Raw genomic sequence first — 19,286 nt, forward strand, 5'->3', positions numbered from 1 at the left:
GTTTAATTGTAGAAAGATTTTATTTGCTTCAGACCGAAGAACGTCTGCCTCTCTGAGGCGAAAGCAAAACCCAAATAAATACACGCACCCCCAATAAGCTACTGCTCCCCAATTCAAGGCTGCAAAAGAAGGGGCTGGGTCCATGGCCCCACCCCCATGGTGTAACTATCTCTGCGATGCAACCTATGCAATGAAAGCAGAGTTGTAAAATGTAGGTATCGACAGGGGGCTTCCTCTTTTTCAAAAAGAAGGGAAAGTAGAGTCCTTGCACTCAGAGGAGGAACGGGCATACGGACACTCAACAGCCTTCAGGACCACGTGTACACAGAGTGGAGCCCAAGGGCACCTGTTGCATTTTCCCTCTGCAGAATGGGTATCTCAGCCCTGGCAGGCGGGCCCGGCCACTCTTGGCCTCACGAGTGCAGGAAGCGGTTGAAAGCGTTGTAGGCTGACTCCAGATCGAAGAGCATCTGGCGGACCTGAGAATCATCCAGTTCATCAGAAGCCGACATCCCGCTCAGTGTCTGCAGCCTAGAGAGAAACAGATCCTGATCACAAGACTAGTGACCCCGCTTGCTTTCCCCGGGGGAAAAAAGAATTGGCTTTTGTTCCTATACCTCCGGTTCCTTTGCCCAGTCCTGCCTTTCTGGCCCCCTTCCCACCTTAGAACAGAGTGCTAGGTCAGAACATCAGCACAGGTCTTTCTATTCCCCCAGGAAAGAGCTCACCATTGATTTACTTTCTGCCGCCCTTCAAAGTCCGGGGGCAAATGGCTCATGCGGTTCATGGTTTCCATCAATTCCCGCAGATCTGGCTGGATCTGTGGAAGAGGAGAGAGGACACTCATCTTCCTTGCTCAGTCTCCATTATTTCCTATCCAGAGCACTGAACGAAGCAAATGCAGAAACTAATTATCTACCAGCCAAACAGGATTTGGGAGAACGGCACAAATCTTACATGAATCCTTTGCCAGCCGCTCCTGTTTGCAACCCAGCCTATGCACGAACTTGGGCTTCAACCCAAGTAAGCCCACAGCAGCAGTTGCTTCGAACTCTTCCCCAGAGACAACTTGCGTGACCGGTTTGCTCACCTCATCCATGGCCCGGATTTCCAAGCGCAGCTTGTCCATCACCGTGATAAAGAGCTGGAAGAGAAAATGGCCCCCCACCCCCAGTCAAGCAGGGCAGAGGAGGTCGGTGCATCCTGTGAAGCTCCCCCGGGTCTCCCACCGGTCCCCCGGCCTACCGACACAATGTCTGCGATGCAGCGGTTGAGGTTGCCCTTGTCATCCTTGATGGTGATGGGCCGATCCTCCTTGATCCTCTCCATGGCCAGTGGGCAGTCAAGCTGCGAAGGGAAGAGAGAGGGCCACTTCTCATGGCGGTCACCCGCTCCGGACAGGCCTGGGACTGGCTCTCCTTCCTCTGTCACGAGGCCAGCTGCGGCCCTCTCTCAACCTCCCAGTGCTGTTTGTGCAAACTCCCCCCGCCCCGTGCTCGACTGCTTACCCGAAACCTGCGGCAAAAGTCATCGATTGAGTTGATCTCCAGGCCTTGCACCTGCTTGAACGCAGCCTTATACTGGACCAGGAGGCGGGAGCAGGCGGCGGTGTACCTGGAAGGGCCAGGGAGGGCAGGGCCCAGTGAGCAGCGGAGGAGGGAGGGATCTGGCCCCTCCTCAGCAGCGGCTGGCGAGGCCGGAGCGCTGGGGCTGCTGGAGGTGGGTGTCGCTCCGTCAGGAGAGGAGAGGCGGTTAACTGGCGCTGCTTCTACCGGCACACAGCAACCCTGCCCTGAGCCGTTTGATAAACGTCACCCAGAAGAGACCCAGAAGAGACCGGGGCTCCTCCCGGGCCCTCGTTTCAGAAAGCTTTCTCTGGCCAACAGATCCGTCCTCTCCGTTTTCCTCTGCTCCTTCCTTCTCCTCCCGCGAGCGCTTTCAGACTTACTCGTTGGGGTTGACGCAGTCCTTGATGTAGGCTTTCTCCAAGGCCTGCATGGTCTTCACCACCGCAAACAGCTCGGCCATGTTGTCGTACCTGGAACCGAGCGGGAAGGATCCCTTGGATCGGGGCCCTCGGGCACGGAGGGCCTGACTCGGCGCAGGCCGCCGGGGCCCCCTGCCCCGCCTCTGCCCTGCCCCCGCCTGGCCCAAACGCCCCCGGGTAGGCCGGGCCAGCCCCACCGCGGGGGGTCTCCCGGCCGCTGCGCGGCGCCCCCCCGGCGAAGGGCGCGGGCGGCGGGGGCCACTCACTTCTCGCGCTCCCGGGCGTTCTTGTACAGCTTCACCTCCTGCAAGGGAAGAGCGCAGGGTCGCACCGGGCTCGGGGGCGGGGCGGGGCGGGGCGGGGCGAGCGGACCCCCGCCCCTCAGGCCCGCGGGAGAGCCGCTCCCGGGAAGGGGCGCGCGGCGGTGCCCGAGCGGCCGGCGGGCGCGCCCCCCGGCGTCCCCGCCCCACCCCGAGCCGGGGAGGCGCCGCCGCCGCCGCCACCGGGCCCGCGAAGAGCGACTTGCCTCGTAGAGTTCCGGCTTGTTCCCCGGGGCTGGAAGAAGAGGGAGAGCAGGGGTCAGCGCCGCCCGCGCGCCGGGGCCCGGGCCCGCCCCCCCATCGCCCCCTGCCCGGGGCCCGCGGAGCCCAGGCCTCACCTCCCGTCCCGGCGTTGGCGGGGATCCCGTGGAACATCCTTCCGTCGCGGCGGGCGGCCCGGCGCCGGGGAGCTGCGGGGGCACGGCGGCGCAGGCGCGGGCGCAGGCGCGGGCGCGGCCCAATCCGTCGCTCCCGCCCGGGTAGCCCTCGCCCCGCCGACGCGCCGGCCTGCTTCCGAGAAGATGGCGGGCTGGGGCGGCGGCGCTCGGCGCTCGGCGCTCGGCTCGCCGGGCCTGCTCCGCTCGGCGCTCGGCTGGGCGGGGCCGGAGCCGCCCTCGCTCCGCCCCCGCGCTCGGCCTCTCCGCGCCCGGCCCGGCTGCCTGGCCGCGAGCCCGGGGGACGCCCCTTCCGCTCCCGCCGCCCCGGAGGCCTTCGGCTCTACTCGGCCGCGGTGCCCGCTGCGCCCGAGCGGCCCCGGGACCGCCGCAGGGCCGGACGCCCGCGAGGCCGAGCCGGGGCAGGGCCGGGCCACGCCCGGAGGGTTCTGCGCCCTTGAGCCCCGGCGGCCCTCTCCGAGCCCTGCCACGCCGGCGGGGGCCGCGGGGAGACGCGCAGGCCGTCCGCGCGGGCGGGGGTGAGGGGCGCGGCGCGGCGCTCCCGCCTCCGGAGGAGAAAGGGGGCGGCCCCGCGTTGTCCCCGGGTGGGAGGAGCGGCGCGCCGCTGCCGGAGCTGCGGCTCTCCCGCCCACCCAGCCGCCTGGCCACGCCCGCTTCCGGTCCTCCGGCCACAGACGGCGGGGCAGAGCGGGCCGCTTCCGGGTGCTCGGCTGGCGCGCTGCACGCCGGGGGAGCGCGGGCGGAGGGGCGGTGCCGCTCTCCCACGTTCCCTTGGAAACTCGCCGGCTCGTCTGCCTTCGGAAGAGAGGAAGAGGCGGCGCCCGTGCAGGCTGCGGCCCGCCTGGGGCTCCGGGAGCTCCGGAGAAAGGCCCGGGTACTGGGAGAAGGGCCGGCTCGGCCAGGCGGCTTCCTCGGCACCTGCGGATAGCAAGAAAAGCTTCGAAAGGCGCCCCCGGCCTTCCCCCGCGCGCTGCTGGGCCCGGCGCTCGTCTGGGCGGCCCGGCGGGGTAGGATGGCGCTGGCCGCCTCCCCCCCCGCACGTCTGCCGCGTGGATGTTCCGCCCTGAGCCCCGCAGCCCAGGCAGGAGTAGGGGGAGAGGAGGACCGCACCTCTGTGTGCCCGCCCGCCAGCCCGCCCGCCAAGTCAGCTGTTGCTCTTTTAATAAAGGTTTGGTTCGGCTGCTCGCCTTACTACCGGTGCGCTTTTTGTACGCTCTTGATCTCGGTATAGCAGTCCTTGACTTAGGACCACAGTTGGGACCGGAACCTCCGGTGCAAAGCAGCGCAGTTAAATGAGTCGTGCCTGATTTTATGACCTTTCTTGCCGCAGTCGTTAAGCAAATCCAGCTTCTCCCATTGACTGCTTGTTGGAAGCCCCTGGGAAGGTCACAAATGATGATCACGTGACCCCGGGATGCTGCCGCCATTGTAAATACGTGCCAGTGGCCAAGTGCCCAAAGTTTGATCAGGTGACCACAGGATGCTGCAACGGTCGTAACTGTAAGGACCAGTTGTAAGTCACTTTTTCAGTGCTGTTGTAACTTCGAACAGGCGTTAAATGAATGGGCGTAAGTCAAGGACTACCTGTACACTGCTTTGTTTTGGTTGGCTGCAGAACTTGGTGTTTGTTTTTATTGTACTCTGGCTGTGCTTGATCTTAGTTTGCATGGTTTGAGGGACCATCTTGCTGATTTGTCAGGAGCCCTTTCCACCCTAGCTATGCCCTTGAGGTGGGGGCTGAGTTGGCATCATGTAGAATAGCTGCTTTCAGTTCAATAGCTGTCAGTAAGGAAGAACAGGGTGGTCTGAAAGCTATGGCTTTAGCTGAAAGTTATTGGTGACAGCAAACAATGTTTCCCCACTCCTCTTCCTGATCTCAATAGAGGCGAGTATGTGTAGCTCAGGGTTGAACTGTGGAGCCCTTGGGGTTTTCTGAGCTTGGTTCTTCTCTTGCAAACCTTTCATTACCCAGCTAGGTGACATCTCCAATGTACCTTCCTGGTCTGCCCTGTGGATTATTCTTGGTAGCAGTCTGTTCACAGGAGTTCGAGATCAGGAATGATTGGAGTTGTAGTCCAAGGCATCTGGTGGACTTGGTTGGGAAAAGCTGTGCTGGGGAGGGGGACAAAAGATGCTGCTGCCTCATACTGAGTGGGGTCTTTGGGCTCCATTGAGTTCACTCAGGCTGCCAGCAGTGGCTCTCCAGCAGGCTGAAAGGAAGATGAGATCAAACCTTCTCAAGCCCCAGGGTTGGACACTCTTCTTATGGCTGGAAATGATATTATTAATCCCTGTTTTTATTGCAGCCCGAGGCTGTGTGGAGCAGAACGGTAAGCAGTGTGCATGACTGCAGAGGGAGAGGACAGAATATATGGCCTGGCTTGGGGATTCTTCCTAATAAGCAATCTTGAACAGTTTTGCAGGCTGCCGGTAAGGGGGGTGGCCAGGCGCCCTACAGGTGGCTCATCCCTGCTACACTTTCCCTCCTATGCCGAAAGGCAGATACCTCACTATCTCCCAGCCCAGAATTGCTTCCATTACATAAATGTCAATAAAAGCCTTAAAATAGGAGAAAAAAACCTGATTCATATTGTGTGATTCCTCCTTTATGTAAAATTTTATTGCTTACAAGTGGATTTGCACAGTGTTCTTACATTTAATCAAACAGCTCATTACAGAGAGCGCAGAATGCATCTACCGAAGCATTGGTGAAACAGATAATTCAGTTGTTACGACTGTCCTCTGTAGTAGAACAATATTCATTTTTGCGTTAAAATAAAATGCCTATGAAAAGCTATGCATTCTTTTAAATATAGTAGCTGAAATGCTGAGGAACAGCCTGGAATATATAAAACTACCAGCAGGACTTCCAAATGACAAACATTCAAGCAACACCAACACTGCCATGAGCACAGTTGATCAAGTACGCAGGCCTTTGCATCGGACACTCTCCAGAGCTCTTGGAGTCCAAGGAGTTGTCACAAAGCCAGCCAGGGGGCCGGGTTGGTTTCCTTGACCAGCGTCAGGACACTGTCTATACAGGATACTGTGCTCTTCCATGCCAGCGTAATGCACAATGGAATGAGTACTTTTAGACCCAGGGAGGCAGCCCCTCCTCAAAAGATGACCGCTTCTGTTTGCGCGTTTCCCCACCCCGTTAAACGCCACACAAGAGCAACAAGAGTGTGGGAAATGTAGAAGTTCCACTGTGGAATACAACAACGAAACATGGATGCAGTTCAGCGGATGGGGCATGAAAGGCAAGGCAAGGCAAGGCGAGGCATCTGTGGCATGCAGAGCTGAGTGGGAAGCGGCGGGACAGAGCAGGACCGGCCACAGGCTGCCCGGGTGAAGATGAGAGGGCATCCGGCCTTTCCTCTGATTTTGTGCAAAAGCAGCCACGCTCCGGAAAAAGACAGCTGTGTGGAGGGCCCCCTTGCCTTTTGCTTTTCAGCAAGACACCACTGGGATGACATCAGACGCCCATACAGCTTACCTTCCAAAACCAAAAAGGGGGCGCTAAGGGTGCCAAGAAAAGGCACCGGGCGTCCTGCGAGGGGCGCTGCGCCTCGTCTGAGCAGGGCGGGAGGGCGGAGCAGCTGCAATCACAGGGGAATGCTGTGCGAAAGAGGCGGTTTCGTCCTCCACTAAGAGCTGTGATTGCGCTGTCAAACTGAAAAAAAGGGCTTGGTTACAGTGAGTACCTCCTGAGTTCAGCTCTTTCAATAGGTTGGTCCAAAAAAAAAAAAATCCTAGGACCTGACTTCTCCCCAATTCATTTCTCTTAGGTAAAAAACTACTATGCCAAAGAGATCTGTTTCCCCCACCCTGCCCCACTTTCATCAGCAAACTGACCCAGGCAGCTGAAGACAGTGTGGGCCTTAGATTACAAAAGCTTGCCAGCGGTTACTGGGCTTTTGAAGATATTTGCAGGATGGGCTAAACATTTAAAAAAAAAAAACAACCCTCGTGCAATGGGTGTTAAGCAGAAAGTCCTCAGAAAGCTTCGGTCTCTAGACCAGGAGGGAGACATATTCTAGCCTTGGGGAAAGAAGGGCAGTTGGCAGATGGAAAAGAAGGGGGACGTGTGCATTACAATAAAAATTCTAAGTTCCCTAGATGCTCCATCCAGGTTTTCTTTTTTCAGTTAACAAAATATCACTATTTTTACCACTATACTACAGAGAGAAATAATTCATAGAATAACCAGCTCTTCTATTACAATTTCAGAAATTTGTTTTTAAAAACCCTATCATTTTAAAATGCCCTTAATATCTTGTGCTATACTAAATATATATATTTATATAATTTATATATCGCTGCACAGCAAAAATACATTTTTTCCCAAAGTACGGGGTGTAGACTAGACATTTTTAAGACATGAAAAATATTGCAGGCTTTAATGCTCAAAAGGAGGCTTTTCTTTACCAGAACAGTGCATGTGACAGCAATTTGCAAGAGTATGGAATTCTGAGAAAGCAAATTATGGTTCAGATTAACTACTATGATGGGGACACATGCCAGTTCTTCAGTGTGGCCTAGTATTTAGCATCATCATTTAGTTGATAGCAAAGTGCTGACCTAGCATTGTGTAAGGTGCTTAAGTTTTGTGTTGCAAAAACGACTGATAGTAAACAAGCCAGCTCAGAGTTTGATAGGTAGCCTGGTAACTTCTAGACAAAGTAGAATTGTGGGCCTCTGGCTTCTAGCCTAAGCACTCTCTATTTCTAAACCATAAAACCAGCTGCCAAAAATAAATTGTCTTCTGCTTTTCATTTTTCTTCACAACAACTTCAGGAGTAGAGTGTACAAAATAAGATCTTTCAGGCACAATCCCAGCCTAACTGCACTTTCTGTTCAGGACTATTTCTGAAAGCTCTATTAAAATGTGACAGGGAAAGAGTGAGAAGAGCTCTGGACTTTACACAGCGTGTGCTCTAAGACTAAACAATTCCCAGCAGAGGCCTGAAGACTCTCAATACACACAAAGATCTGGAAACTTCATCTCATAGACGGGAACAGATTGGTAATGGGGGCATCCCGCAGTGATGGTCAGTGTTCCAGAAGGACTGGGAGGGGGGCTGTAAGAGAAACACGAGAATGATTACAGTGCGTACCTAGCCACTGTGAAGTCAGCATTCTGTCTTTCTGCAACATCTCAGTAAGCTCCGAACCCAGGTTTTTGGTAAAGTCAGATCCAAAATGGCTTCTCTGGGGTCTTGGAATGTATTTATCCCTAAATTGTTGTTTTTGCTACTGGAGACAGTTAGCAATCTATCTACTGCTTGAACAGTAAAAGTACATGGTAGGGTGGAAAAGTAATCAAAGCCAACAGAGACTAACACAGACTCTGGTTAATCCAGCAATTGTTACTGAGAACCAACTTATCAGGACAAAAAGATTACAGGTAGTCCTCACTTACCGACCACAATTGGGACCAGCAACTCCATCACTAAGCAATGTGGTCATAAAGTGAAACATCACTGACCATGTCCGACTTATGACGTCAGTTCCCGCTGTGGTTATAAAGTGAATCACCACAGTTGTTAAGTGGATGTCACATGACTGTGACTTGTGACTTCCTGCCGGCTTCCTTACTGACTTTGCTTGTTGGAAGCTGGCTGTGAAGGTCACAAATGGTGACCACATAACCATGGGACACTGTGACCATCGTAAATGTGCACTGGTTGCCAAGCACCTGAATCACGATCATGTGACTGTGGGGATGCTGTTATGGCCGCAAATTCAAGGACCAGTCGTAAATCTCCTTTTTCAGCACCACTGTAACTTTGAATGGTCGCTGAATGAGCAGTGGGTAAGTGGGTACCTGCACTTTCAGGGGCTGACACTAAGCCCAAATAGATTTCTGCCATTTTTTTTCTTTGAAACATTGAAAAAAAATCAGAAAGTGAATGGATACCAAGGCATCCCCATTTGACCAGGGCATCTCTGATTGCTGGTTTACCCAGGAAAAATGTGAACAAGGCTTACTTGAAACAGCCCTTTTGTCTTCCCTGAATTTCCCACCCTTTGACCTCATGACTCCAAGCTCCAATCGTGTCAACCAGCTTCTCTTGCCCAGGGATAGGGTTCTCTCAGGCACAAGGGGGCTCTGTTCAGCGAGGCTGCCAATAAGGGCAGCACAGGGCCTTTCCCAGATGGGAGCCTTTCCCCTTACCGAATGGTGAGCTCCAATATCTGAGCCAGTCGGTCATGGAGGAGGTTTGCCTGGAAGGAAAACAGACTGAGTGAGATCTGATAATACTGAAGGCACGATTCCTTCCTTCGTTTTCTTGAGGCCCCGCACATCCCACATTATCCCACACTGACGGGCACTGATGAAGCAGGAAAGAGAGTCCCAGGGAGAAAAATGCCGTAGCACGATACCCTCGGTTTCACTTCCATCTTCCTACATCTCCCAAAGACAGAAGGCAGTGCTTTTGCCACCAACTACAGTCTTGTTCCTACTCTATCAAGCCAGAGTCTTTAACAGGGACTTTCTTCTTTGGCCAGGGGTTTCAATCTGGCAACCCTCCTCTGGACGCCAGTTCCCATCCACCAGCCACAAAAGGGACAGTGAAGGATTCTGCCGCCCCCTCCTACTTTGCACACCACACCCTTCATTATGGGGAATAAAACATGATGACCCGGTTGTTTCTCCCAGCCCTCCACCCTTGTCGGGAAAGGTGGTACCATCAGCGTGGCAAGGGGAAAAGGAGACCCTCAGTCACCCCAGCTGCTGGAGCTGTGGAGTCCTGACCTGGCCTGCCAGTCTCTCACTCCTTTCGGCCGCCATGCACAGGCTATCTGGGCTCCCAAGCAGGGGGCTGTGGAAGCAGGCCCAGCCTGCTTGGCTCACCTTGGTTTCACACTGGGCTGCGATCTCTTCGAAGGGGGCTTTCTGAAACTTCTCAATTACGAGGCGCCTCTTCTCCTTCTCCTGCTCTTCGAGGCCAGTATTATCTTTAGAAGTTGGTAATTTTTTAAAAAATGTAGAATGGGATGAAGAAAGAAAGAGAGAAAAATGAAGCCCTTGCCCCAAAATACACGGTGAAGCAGTTCCCCAAACATCCTAGTTGAAGCAGTTTGCCTGGGACTCAAGTCTCAGTCCAGCTGTGCAGGCCTCCTTTAGAGTAAGAGTATCTGCAGCCTGCAAGAGGACAGAGTCACTCCAGGGCAGTTCGGGGAAGTTCGGGGACACCTAGCATTCCACCGTATCTGATTCAATATACATTTCTGAGTTACTCATTTAATAAGTGAATAATATTTAAAAAGAAAACCTTGGTTTGGTTGGAGGGTTATTAGTTCAGACTCTTTAGTGGATGAACCTGATCCAGTGTGGGGTCTAATTCCACACATCATTAACATTAAATGAGATATCAAACATGAGATCATATTTCCTCACCCCTGATTGTTTACCTGAAGAGATCCAAGCCACAGTACCAGGCCTATGGTCACATTCTTGGAAAAGAACCACTGCTTGTCAGAGTGCAAAAGAAGAGGACGGGGGTAGGAAGGAGGATTAATTTTACTATACATTGTGATACATTTTACCTATAGCCTTCTTCAGTGCTTCAAAGGTAATTTCCTCCATGCTGTTGACCTGGAGGGGAGAGATATTTTGCTTCAATCACACTAACCGTTGAACAATAAGGAAAATATATAATTAACTGTGATGTTGAGCTCTTTCTAATGATTTAGCAAGAGGGGGATGCAAGGAGGAAACAACAATTAGCCACCTAAAAGTCACTATATGCTTGAGAGGATGTACCTGCAAGGGGACTCAAGAGTATTTCTGAGCTAGAAGAGTTCTGGCAGGAAATGTGGGAAAACATTCTAAAAGTAAGATTAGAAAGACTCCCAGCTGGTTTTGGAAATGTTTGGAAGCCGTTATTTCGACCAGAGAAGATGGCATGAACTGCTGACTGAAAGGATATCCAAGCTTCTGCACCTGCCATATTCACACTTTCTTATTTTGAATCTGCAAAGAATTGTACATGGGAACTGTGCATTCAGATTTGCAGAAAGGTATCTCGTTTAACCCTCTACCATGTAGAAGCTACGCCATCTTCTCTTCACTTAGGGATTTACTGAGACAAACAGACCAGCCTAGACCTTCGCATGCAACTGTAGGGCTACCCCATCACCAATAACTCCGGGACAAACAAAACAGCCTGATGGGAGTTTTCCTGAATGAGTAAGAAAAGCAAAAGTTTTTCCTAAGCTGCAAGATGTTCCATGATCAGATGGACCTACCTTATCTTCTGCGCCATTGCCAGGAAGAATGTCCACCTGAATGGACACCGTATCCACAATACTCTTCCTTCGGGACAGCCTGTCCTCATCTACACACATAATACAGTGGAACCTCGGGTTAGGAACGCTTCTGTTAACGAACTTTTCGGGTTATGACCAGCTCCGGCCTCAAAATTTTGCTTCGGTTTGCGAACTCCGCCTCGGGGTACGAACAGGTTACGCGGCCATTTTCCCTCCCATGACATGGTCCGCGGCCATTTTCTGCCCCTGACACGTGGTCTGCGGCCATTTTTCCACCCCTGACACGTGGTCCGCGGCCATTTTTCCGCCCGACACGTGGTCCGCGGCCATTTTTCCGCCCCTGACACGTGGTCCGCAGCCATTTTCTGCCCCTGACACGTCTGCGGCCATTTTTCCACCCCTGACACGTGGTCCGCGGCCATTTTTCCGCCCGACACGTGGTCCGCGGCCATTTTCCGCCCCTGACACGTGGTCCGCAGCCATTTTCCGCCCCTGACACGTGGTCCGCAGCCATTTTCCGCCCCTGACACGTGGTCCGCGGCTATTTTTCCGCCCCTGACACGTGGTCCGCTGCCATTTTCCGCCCCTGACACGCGGTCGTAGGGAGGGGGTCTCTCCCTCCAAGCAATAGCCGCCTCCCTGTCCTCCACGCCAGAACGGATTAACGGTAATTACATTGAACCTTATGGGGAAATTTCCTTCGGGTTGCAACCAATTCAGGCTGCGACCAGAGTCACGGAACGAATTAAGTTCGTAACCCGAGGTACCACTGCATCAGAAAAGATCATATTTCTCATTTTGGGTGATCTAAATTATAGTGTACAATATTCCACATTCTGATAAGTCAGAGGTGAATGGACGGACAGATAGATTACCAGTGGGTTTCAGGAATTAGGAATATGAGTGAAAACCTGTAGAAGAGTGATTCTCAACCTTAGCAACTTTAAGATGGGTGGACTTCAACCCTCAGAAGTCCACCCATCTTAACATTTTTAAGGCTGAGAAATGCTGCTGTAGAGAGTAAGGAAGATGACCTTGACAGAAATATGCAGGCAAATATACCTAAGCAAAAAGGGCTGAAACATTTTTTAAATCCTGACAAACAAGAAAGCATTCAGAAGCAGCTCAGACAGACACCTCCCTAATTCACTGGAGGAGGAGGAGGAGGAGGAGGAGGAGGAGGAGGAGGAGGAGGAGGAGGAGGAGGAGGAGGAGGAGGAGGAGGAGGAGGAGGAGGAGCATAGTCAGTCTTACAAGGTTCTGTGATACACGGTCGTGTAAAAAAGAAAGTACACCCTCTTTGAGTTCTATGGTTTTACGTATCGGGACATAATAAAAATCATCTCGTCCTTAACAGTTCTCAAAAGTAGGTAAATACAACCTCAGATGAACAACAACACATGACATATTACACCATGTCAGTTATTTTACAAAAAGAAAGCCAAAATGGAGAAGCCATGGGCGAAAAACTAAGTACACCCTCATTGCTTCCATAGGTATGAAGAGGCTAAGTAGCAGCCAGGTGCTGCTAATCAAATGCTCCTGATCAATTGAGCATCAGCAAGTGTGACTACCTCTATAAAAGCCTAAGTTTTAGGAGTCTGCTGGTCTCAAGCATTGAGGTGTGTGTTAACACAATGCCCAAGAGTAAAGACATCAGCAGTGATCTTAGAGAAGCAATTGTTGCTGCCCATCAATCTGGGAAGGGTTATAAGGCCATTTCCAACAATTTAAAGTCCATCATTCTACAGTGAGGAAGATTATTCACAAGTGGAAAACATTCAAGACAATCTTCCCAGGAGTGGACATCCCAGCAAATTCGCTCCAAGGTCAGACCGTGCAATGCTCAGAGAAACTGCCAAAAATCCAAGAGTTACATCTCGGACTCTACAGGCCTCAGTTAGCATGTTAAATGTTAAAGTTCATGACAGTACAATTAGAAAAAGACTGAACAAATATGGTTTGTTTGGAAGGGTTGCCAGGAGAAAGCGTCTTCTCTCTAAAAAGAACATGGCAGCACGGCTTAGGTTTGCAAAGTTGCATCTGAACGAATCACAAGACTTCTGGAACACTGTCCTTTGGACAGATGAGACCAAAGTGGAGATGTTTGGCCATAATGCACAGCGCCATGTTTGGCGAAAACCAAACACAGCATATCAGCACAAACATCTCATACCAACCATCAAGCACGGTGGTGGAGGAGTGATGATTTGGGCTTGTTTTGCAGCCACAGGACCTGGGCATCTTGCAGTCATTGAGTCACCATGAACTCCTCTGTATACCAAAGTAATCTAGAGTCAAATGTGAGGCCATCTGTCCGACATGTGTAATATGCCATGTGTTGTTCATCTGAGGTTGCATTTACCTACTTTTGAGAACTGCTAAGGACCAGATGATTTTTATTATGTCCCGATACGTAAAACCATAGAACTCAAAGGAGGGTGTACTTTCTTTTTCACACGACTGTAGCCCATCTCAAGAAAAGTAGTTTTACACTTCCTGTGGAGCTGATTTTCTGGTCTGATCTACTTAGTGGGGCTGATACAACCATGAAATGATGACTGGTCAAACTGAGGCAGAGGTATAAGAAATGTGATCCAAAGGACCATTGCTTCTGCCCATACAGACCTTTCCCCACTGCTGCCCCCAAAGATGGCTTCTACCATTTATGTTGTCTAGTGGGAAAGCAGACCACCTGGCGTACTGTCAAGCGGCCCAGCAAAATGACAACGTGGCTGCCTGGGGAAGCAAAATCGGAAGGGGCAAGATGTACAAAAGAGAAGAAAGGAGTCCTTAGCATCCAAGGCATCTTCAACAGGGCATCAAGGATGGCCAACAGGTGGCCTTCCAGATCCAGAATAGCCAGGGCTGTGAGCTGCAGTTCAGCAACATCATTGGCTCAGCCACAAATTGCCCATCTCCAACAGAAACAGAGGTGGTTTCATCCTACTTGTTCACAATCAAGGTCCCCAAACCAAGCTGTTTCCTCTCCGGTCTGTTGTCTCCGATAATTGTCCTGAGTCACCCAAGCACCCACTGGCAAGACCATGCCCAGAGCATCTCACCTGTCACCTGGGGCACATAAGGCACAGACAGCCTTTCCACGCTGTAGCCGCTGCCTCCCAAGGATTCAGCGATCTTGTGAGTCAGGAAAAACAAGCTCTTGTCGTCTTTATCAAAGGTTTGGGGAATGCTGTGAAAAACAAGTTGGTAGAATTGAAGGGGAAAATCAGTGAGGTTATCAGTGGACCTCTAACAAAAATTTGCAGAGGGAAGTCAGGGCTCCCAACTGGGGTGCCAGCCAGGCAGACATCCCTCTTCTTAGTCATTCCCTTCCATACTTCACCACAATAATTTGGGCTACTGGATATGTCTGGCCTCCTCTAGCGGGCAGGGAACAGTCCGCTTAGGTTTCTCTAACCTTTTCCTATGGACAGAACTCTTTTGATGGTAGAAAGCATTTATTTATTTATTTACATTTATCTTATATGGCCGCCCACCTCACGCAATGATTCTAGGCGGCTCAAAGCAATCCATAAAACATGGTTAAAAACAAAGGTGCCCTTCCCCCAGGTGCCAGACCGATCATCCTGGCAGCTCAACCCCCTCCTAGCCCAGAGCTTGGGGGAACTGCCAGGGTGTTCATATAGTGAGCTTCCTCAGTGTGACTTCTGCCTTCCAGAGAGCTAGTCTCATCTTTGGTCATTTTGGCCTGCCCATTGCATCCCACTGCCTTAACAACATGCTTCAAGCTTTCCCCTGAATTTTCTCCTTACGATCCATTCAACTTCCTTCCTCTTAGCTGGATGACCCCAGTGAAATCTTCATTGAATTTCTTTATTGATATGGGGAGTCCCCGGGTTAAGAAAGCCCGGTTTACAGATGACCCCTAGTTAAGAACGGAGTCTACTGTAGCAAAATTCGAGTTAAATACACAACGGTTTGAGTTCATTACACGATACTATGTACACAGTATTATCCAATCATCCTGTTCCGGCTGACATATAAATCCGACTTAAGGACCGACCTTGGGAACGGAACTCGTTCTTCAACTGGGGACTCCCTGTAATATCCTACTACGCCAATCTAATCTAACACCAGATTTAGTAAAATGCTGCAGGTTCATCTTTAGGATGTCCTAATGAAAATGAAACTGCTAAAACTACATCCATGTGCTTTGAAAAATCCACCCAATGGAAAATTTCATTCCTCAAGATAAAAGGAAATGAATATGAAAAAGGATGGCAATACAGACGTTTCGCTGCTGAAATGGTTCTTGTGCAATTCTTAGATTTAGTTTGGTTTTGCCATCTTTTCCCAGGATCTCAGCTGGGATCCTGGTGGAATGGAGGGCCATTAAAAAGTGCAAATATAATAACCATACGGTTTTCTCTTATCCTGTTTGGATTTTGGTCCCATTCTTTTTTCAGCGCATCTTTCATAATTCAAAATGGGGAGAGGAAGAGGAGTTTTAGTATTGTAAGCTGGGATCTGCACTTTCAGAGAAGGGATATATCTTGGAAGAATACCGAAGCACCCAAACTACACGGGGACCAAGGACTGGTTTTTGGCATCGTCTTCCCCCATCTCTATCTTAAAGGTTCAGAGCTGGCTGTAATGACTGATTTCCATTTATCAGCCAAACCAGAAACACTTACCTGCACTTATCTCGAAATATGGTTTCCGGCAAAAAGTATGGAGCTTCCACCGTTCTAGTTTCAATTACCTGAAAAGCAGTGGGGGGAAAAAAACCCTTCAAACTTGTGAACGGAGCAGAATGAAATCTGTTGCCCACAATTTTTGTTGGCAGAGGAGCAGAAGCCTAGATTTGGTGGCCCTTCGGCCTCTTTCAGCTTCTTTGATAAGAAGTCAAAAGGAGCAGCAGTTCTCACACCAAAATGCGAGTGACACCCAGAGATACGTCCTGGAGGAGCATCTGGAGGAGCCGGAATAGGAGCAACATCACTGCTCCTGCCCGCGGAACGCTCCAGAGGTGTGAAGCATTGGGAAAGGTTCAGGTGGTACAAAGGGAGAAGGGCCCACAGGAAGGGAAAAGGGAGCAACCCGTAATGTCTACTTTAACCGAGGAGGAGCAGAATGAGGCAGACCTTGCTAATATGCTGGCAGAAGGCGGGGACTGCTATCATCTGGCTCAGGAAGTTGAGGTACGCGGCGACCAGTCCCATGATGCTGCAGCGGTTGAACATTGGCAAGTTGTCCTCATTAAGAATGGCCATATCCTGCCGGGGGGGAGAAGAGAAAGGAACAAAATCAGACACACAAGGAGCAAAGTCGCTTCCTCAGAAATATTCCAGACAGCCGTGCGTCATTGATGTCTGTTTTTCTCTCACAGATGCTCATCTGCACGTACATACCTGCATCTCATCTCCCCTGACTGGGCTCCCTCTGCCTTTGCTTTCTCCCCCACCTCTTAAATACCTGCAGAGCAATGGCCAAGCGAATGAGGTCAGTGACCACTTCTTCGTTTGCCAGCTCAATTGTTATCAGAGCGAGCGACGTGTAGAGCAGTTCAAAATTCTTGTGCACGTTGTCATCTTCTTTGCAGCCCAAGTAAACGTGCCTATACAGTTGCTGGCCATGCTGCCCAGAAGAGGAAAAAATTATGCAATGCAGCGGTGAGATACGATCTTTGATGCTAAGAGTAAATGCTTTATGGTGCCCTCCCCCTGATCATGCTCCAATCACGCTTTGTAACACATTCCCCACCACTGGGCTGTGGCCCACCCAGCCCTATACCTCCGTCATCTTCTGCCTGCTGCGTGGGGACAATCACCACCCACAGGGCCTCCCCTTCGTCCTTTATTTATTCATTTTACTAACAGGACTACCTTGCTTCTCTGCAGACACTGCCCATCCCCTCCTTTTTCTCTTTTAAATAAGGACAATTTTTATAAGCAAGAAAGGGCTGCCTCTTTCTGGTGAAGCCTCTGCTAAGCAGAAGTGGCCTGTTGGCCAAGGCTCTGAGATTGCAGGAGGCATGGCACGTCCAAGGAAAATACAGGACCTCTTTATGAAAGCTACACAGACGCTCCAACAGCAACAAAAGGGACTGACATTAGCGTGCTTTGACGAAAGCAAGTCGCCTCTGGGGATTACCTTCTTCATGAAGCTCACATCTTGCCGTGAAATTTTGTCCCGCTTTATCTTCAGATCGGACACGTCAGGTATGATTCTAGAAATGGAAGAAATGCTCACAGCTTACAATCAGGAAGCACTCGGAGGAGAATGGAAGCTGAGTCTTTGTAAACTGTGTTGGTTTTGCACTAGAGCATTGCTTCAAAGCGTTGCCCCAGGCAGATAATTCATCTCTTTTTGCATATTCACTGGCCACACGAAAAAGAACTACATGGAAAATTCTGATGGAATAACAGAACGTGTCTTTGAAGGACAACGGCAGTCAAACTTGATTCAGTCAAGATCTGAATACCTGAAAACCCACCCAGAGCAGGTAGCTCTTGCACATGGACGGTGCATTTATCTCAGTGACCAGGGGTCCAGTATTCCAGCAACCAGCCTCCGATAAAACCCATCCAATGTTGGAAAGACAGCGGTTGTCCATGCCTGCTTAAGGATTGGCAGCAACGTAGCAAATCCCAAACAGACCAGAGATCCACCAGTCTGGATGCTCCCCTGGTCAGCTGAATGACCTGCTGCTCGAGCTGTGCCTTAAAAGTCTATCGTCCCACGTGGCCAGCGGCCGTTCTAGTCACCAGCCCCAAACAAGTTGGGGAGTTCAGCATCACCACCCGCCGTTTCAGTTCAGCCTGAAAAACACCGACAACTCGCACAACTAATACCACATAAACTGCCCAGGCAGCATTGGGACATGTGCATCCTGCACCAGGTGAAGCATTCAGGCTGCCTTAAAGCAAAGCCAGCCACTGGAACACGGCAGCAGCCCAGCCTGGGGGCCACGGTCCCTGAGCTTCGTGGCAAGATCTGCCCTCCCCAGAGAATGCCGCTCTAAGCCAGGCCCAGCACCCGTCAGCAGCAACTGGTCCAACTACTGGTAGATCAACAGGAAAGAAGGAGGGAGGACTTGCCCCATGTGCCTTCTCAGGAAAAAGTTTGTTTCAATCATGGGTGGATCGCTTTCTAGGCACTATTTATGGCAGTACTGTTTACTCTGAAAAGCCTCCACAATTTAGGGGCTGATTCTTGGGGGGGGGGGGGCTCTCTTATTACAAATCTGCTTGGATGCTTTTCCACTTTTCTGCATAAAAACCAAAGTCACCTGGGGACTACATTTTGCCCTCTCTTTTTAAGTGTTAGTTCATTTAATTCTTTCTTGAATTTTTAAATTTTCCTTTTAAAGTAGTCTGTACTTTGTCATGAACTGACTTGAGAACTCAACAAAAATCCAGGGAAGAAATCTCATATATTTTTCAGAACAGATATGTTTCCCAAATACCTGGATGATGGGAAAGAGCAGGGGGAAAGTTCTGCTCTAGAAGGGAACCGGGGAAAGGTCCAGCCTAAGGGATGTTGCGACTGCCAGCAGGGCAAGCAGCGTTCCTGGCTGGAAAGCCGTCCAGCCAGGACAAGGCACGATCGCGCTGGGGTGCCTGGCCTGACCAGCCCCTTGCCCAGGGCTCTGTGCATGTTCAGGTATGTGCCAGGTCGACTGGCCAAGAATACGGCGAGCTCTGGAGCATCTTCTGAAACTTTATAATTGATTTACTGATCTGATGGATAGAGCTGTCCACCTTGCAACAGCAGCTCTGGCTGACTAATACAGAATAAAACAACGACAGTGCAACAGCAATCAAGACAAAGCCAATTAGCGATAAATTAACATTTCCCAGGCTCGATGAATGGAGTCTCTTTGGGAGAGCAAGGGTATTTTGCTGTTCATTTTCCTGTTTCAGCTAAACACCAGTCAAGGCCATCCTCGACGGCTTCTTCTAGCCCAGGACTACCCTACCTTATCCCTCGAAGCTTTGCTCGGTTGTCGTGCCGATCAATGAGGTTGTGGAGTATCTCCAGGACCAGCTGCCGGAGCTCACAGTCCTCCATGAGGGACGGGGAGAGCAGAGGATCCAGGAAGGGGGCTGAGAGGACTGAGGCGATGCTCTTGGCGTTGTACCCGGAGGTCACCTGCCAAGGAGGGAGGTCTACATAAGCAAGCGGTCCCGATTCATCCATCATATTCAGGACTGATGGCTGCTCGAATAAGTAAATGTGCTACTCAAGACACACTGCAGTAAAGTGAGTTAGCAAAGAATCCTAGGATTTAGAAATACAAGAACGGGAACCCTGACCATGGGGGTTCTGCTCACAACACAG

At 51.0% G+C, this 19,286-nt stretch overlaps 2 protein-coding genes across 5 annotated transcripts in view; both read right to left on the reverse strand.

The window, feature by feature from the left end:
* Position 1: 1 nt before the first annotated feature.
* On the reverse strand, positions 2-2,819 carry VPS28 (VPS28 subunit of ESCRT-I). The gene is made up of 9 exons (XM_088148827.1): positions 2,646-2,819; positions 2,514-2,542; positions 2,254-2,291; positions 1,949-2,038; positions 1,509-1,614; positions 1,246-1,347; positions 1,091-1,144; positions 729-820; positions 2-531 (listed from the first exon to the last, which is right to left on the reverse strand). Exons 1-9 carry the CDS (start codon positions 2,680-2,682, stop codon positions 414-416), a joined length of 666 nt encoding a protein of 221 aa, XP_088004953.1. The 5' UTR covers positions 2,683-2,819; the 3' UTR covers positions 2-413.
* A 2,473-nt stretch (positions 2,820-5,292) lies between these two features.
* Positions 5,293-19,286, reverse strand: part of EFR3A (EFR3 homolog A) — a 37,852-nt gene continuing 23,858 nt past the window's right edge. For 3 of the 4 annotated variants that reach the window (XM_088148824.1, XM_088148825.1, XM_088148822.1), the window contains 11 exons: positions 18,925-19,097; positions 17,097-17,172; positions 16,419-16,580; positions 16,088-16,219; positions 15,638-15,705; positions 14,045-14,172; positions 10,959-11,047; positions 10,257-10,305; positions 9,562-9,665; positions 8,881-8,930; positions 5,293-7,783 (listed from right to left, as the gene is read on the reverse strand). In XM_088148824.1, the coding sequence (XP_088004950.1) occupies positions 7,678-7,783; positions 8,881-8,930; positions 9,562-9,665; positions 10,257-10,305; positions 10,959-11,047; positions 14,045-14,172; positions 15,638-15,705; positions 16,088-16,219; positions 16,419-16,580; positions 17,097-17,172; positions 18,925-19,097 (1,137 nt within the window). In that variant the 3' untranslated portion in view covers positions 5,293-7,677. The remainder of the gene's footprint in view (positions 7,784-8,880; positions 8,931-9,561; positions 9,666-10,256; positions 10,306-10,958; positions 11,048-14,044; positions 14,173-15,637; positions 15,706-16,087; positions 16,220-16,418; positions 16,581-17,096; positions 17,173-18,924; positions 19,098-19,286) is intronic. The other variant, XM_088148826.1, reaches the window with a different exon arrangement.

Source organism: Python bivittatus, unplaced genomic scaffold (assembly GCF_059951505.1).
Source record: "Python bivittatus isolate LINGU-HERP-01145 unplaced genomic scaffold, Pbiv_v1 ctg000590_np1212, whole genome shotgun sequence".
NCBI classification, from domain to species: Eukaryota; Metazoa; Chordata; class Lepidosauria; order Squamata; family Pythonidae; genus Python; species Python bivittatus.

Coding starts and splice junctions, on each gene's coding strand:
- VPS28 (XM_088148827.1), bottom strand. CDS start 2,682: ATGTTCCACGGGATCCCCGCCAACGCCGGGACGGGAG. Junction 2,292..2,513: donor ACAAGCCGGAACTCTACGAG/GCAAGTCGCTCT, acceptor CTTCCCTTGCAG/GAGGTGAAGCTGTACAAGAA. Junction 1,615..1,948: donor GACTGCGTCAACCCCAACGA/GTAAGTCTGAAA, acceptor TGGCCCTTCCAG/GTACACCGCCGCCTGCTCCC.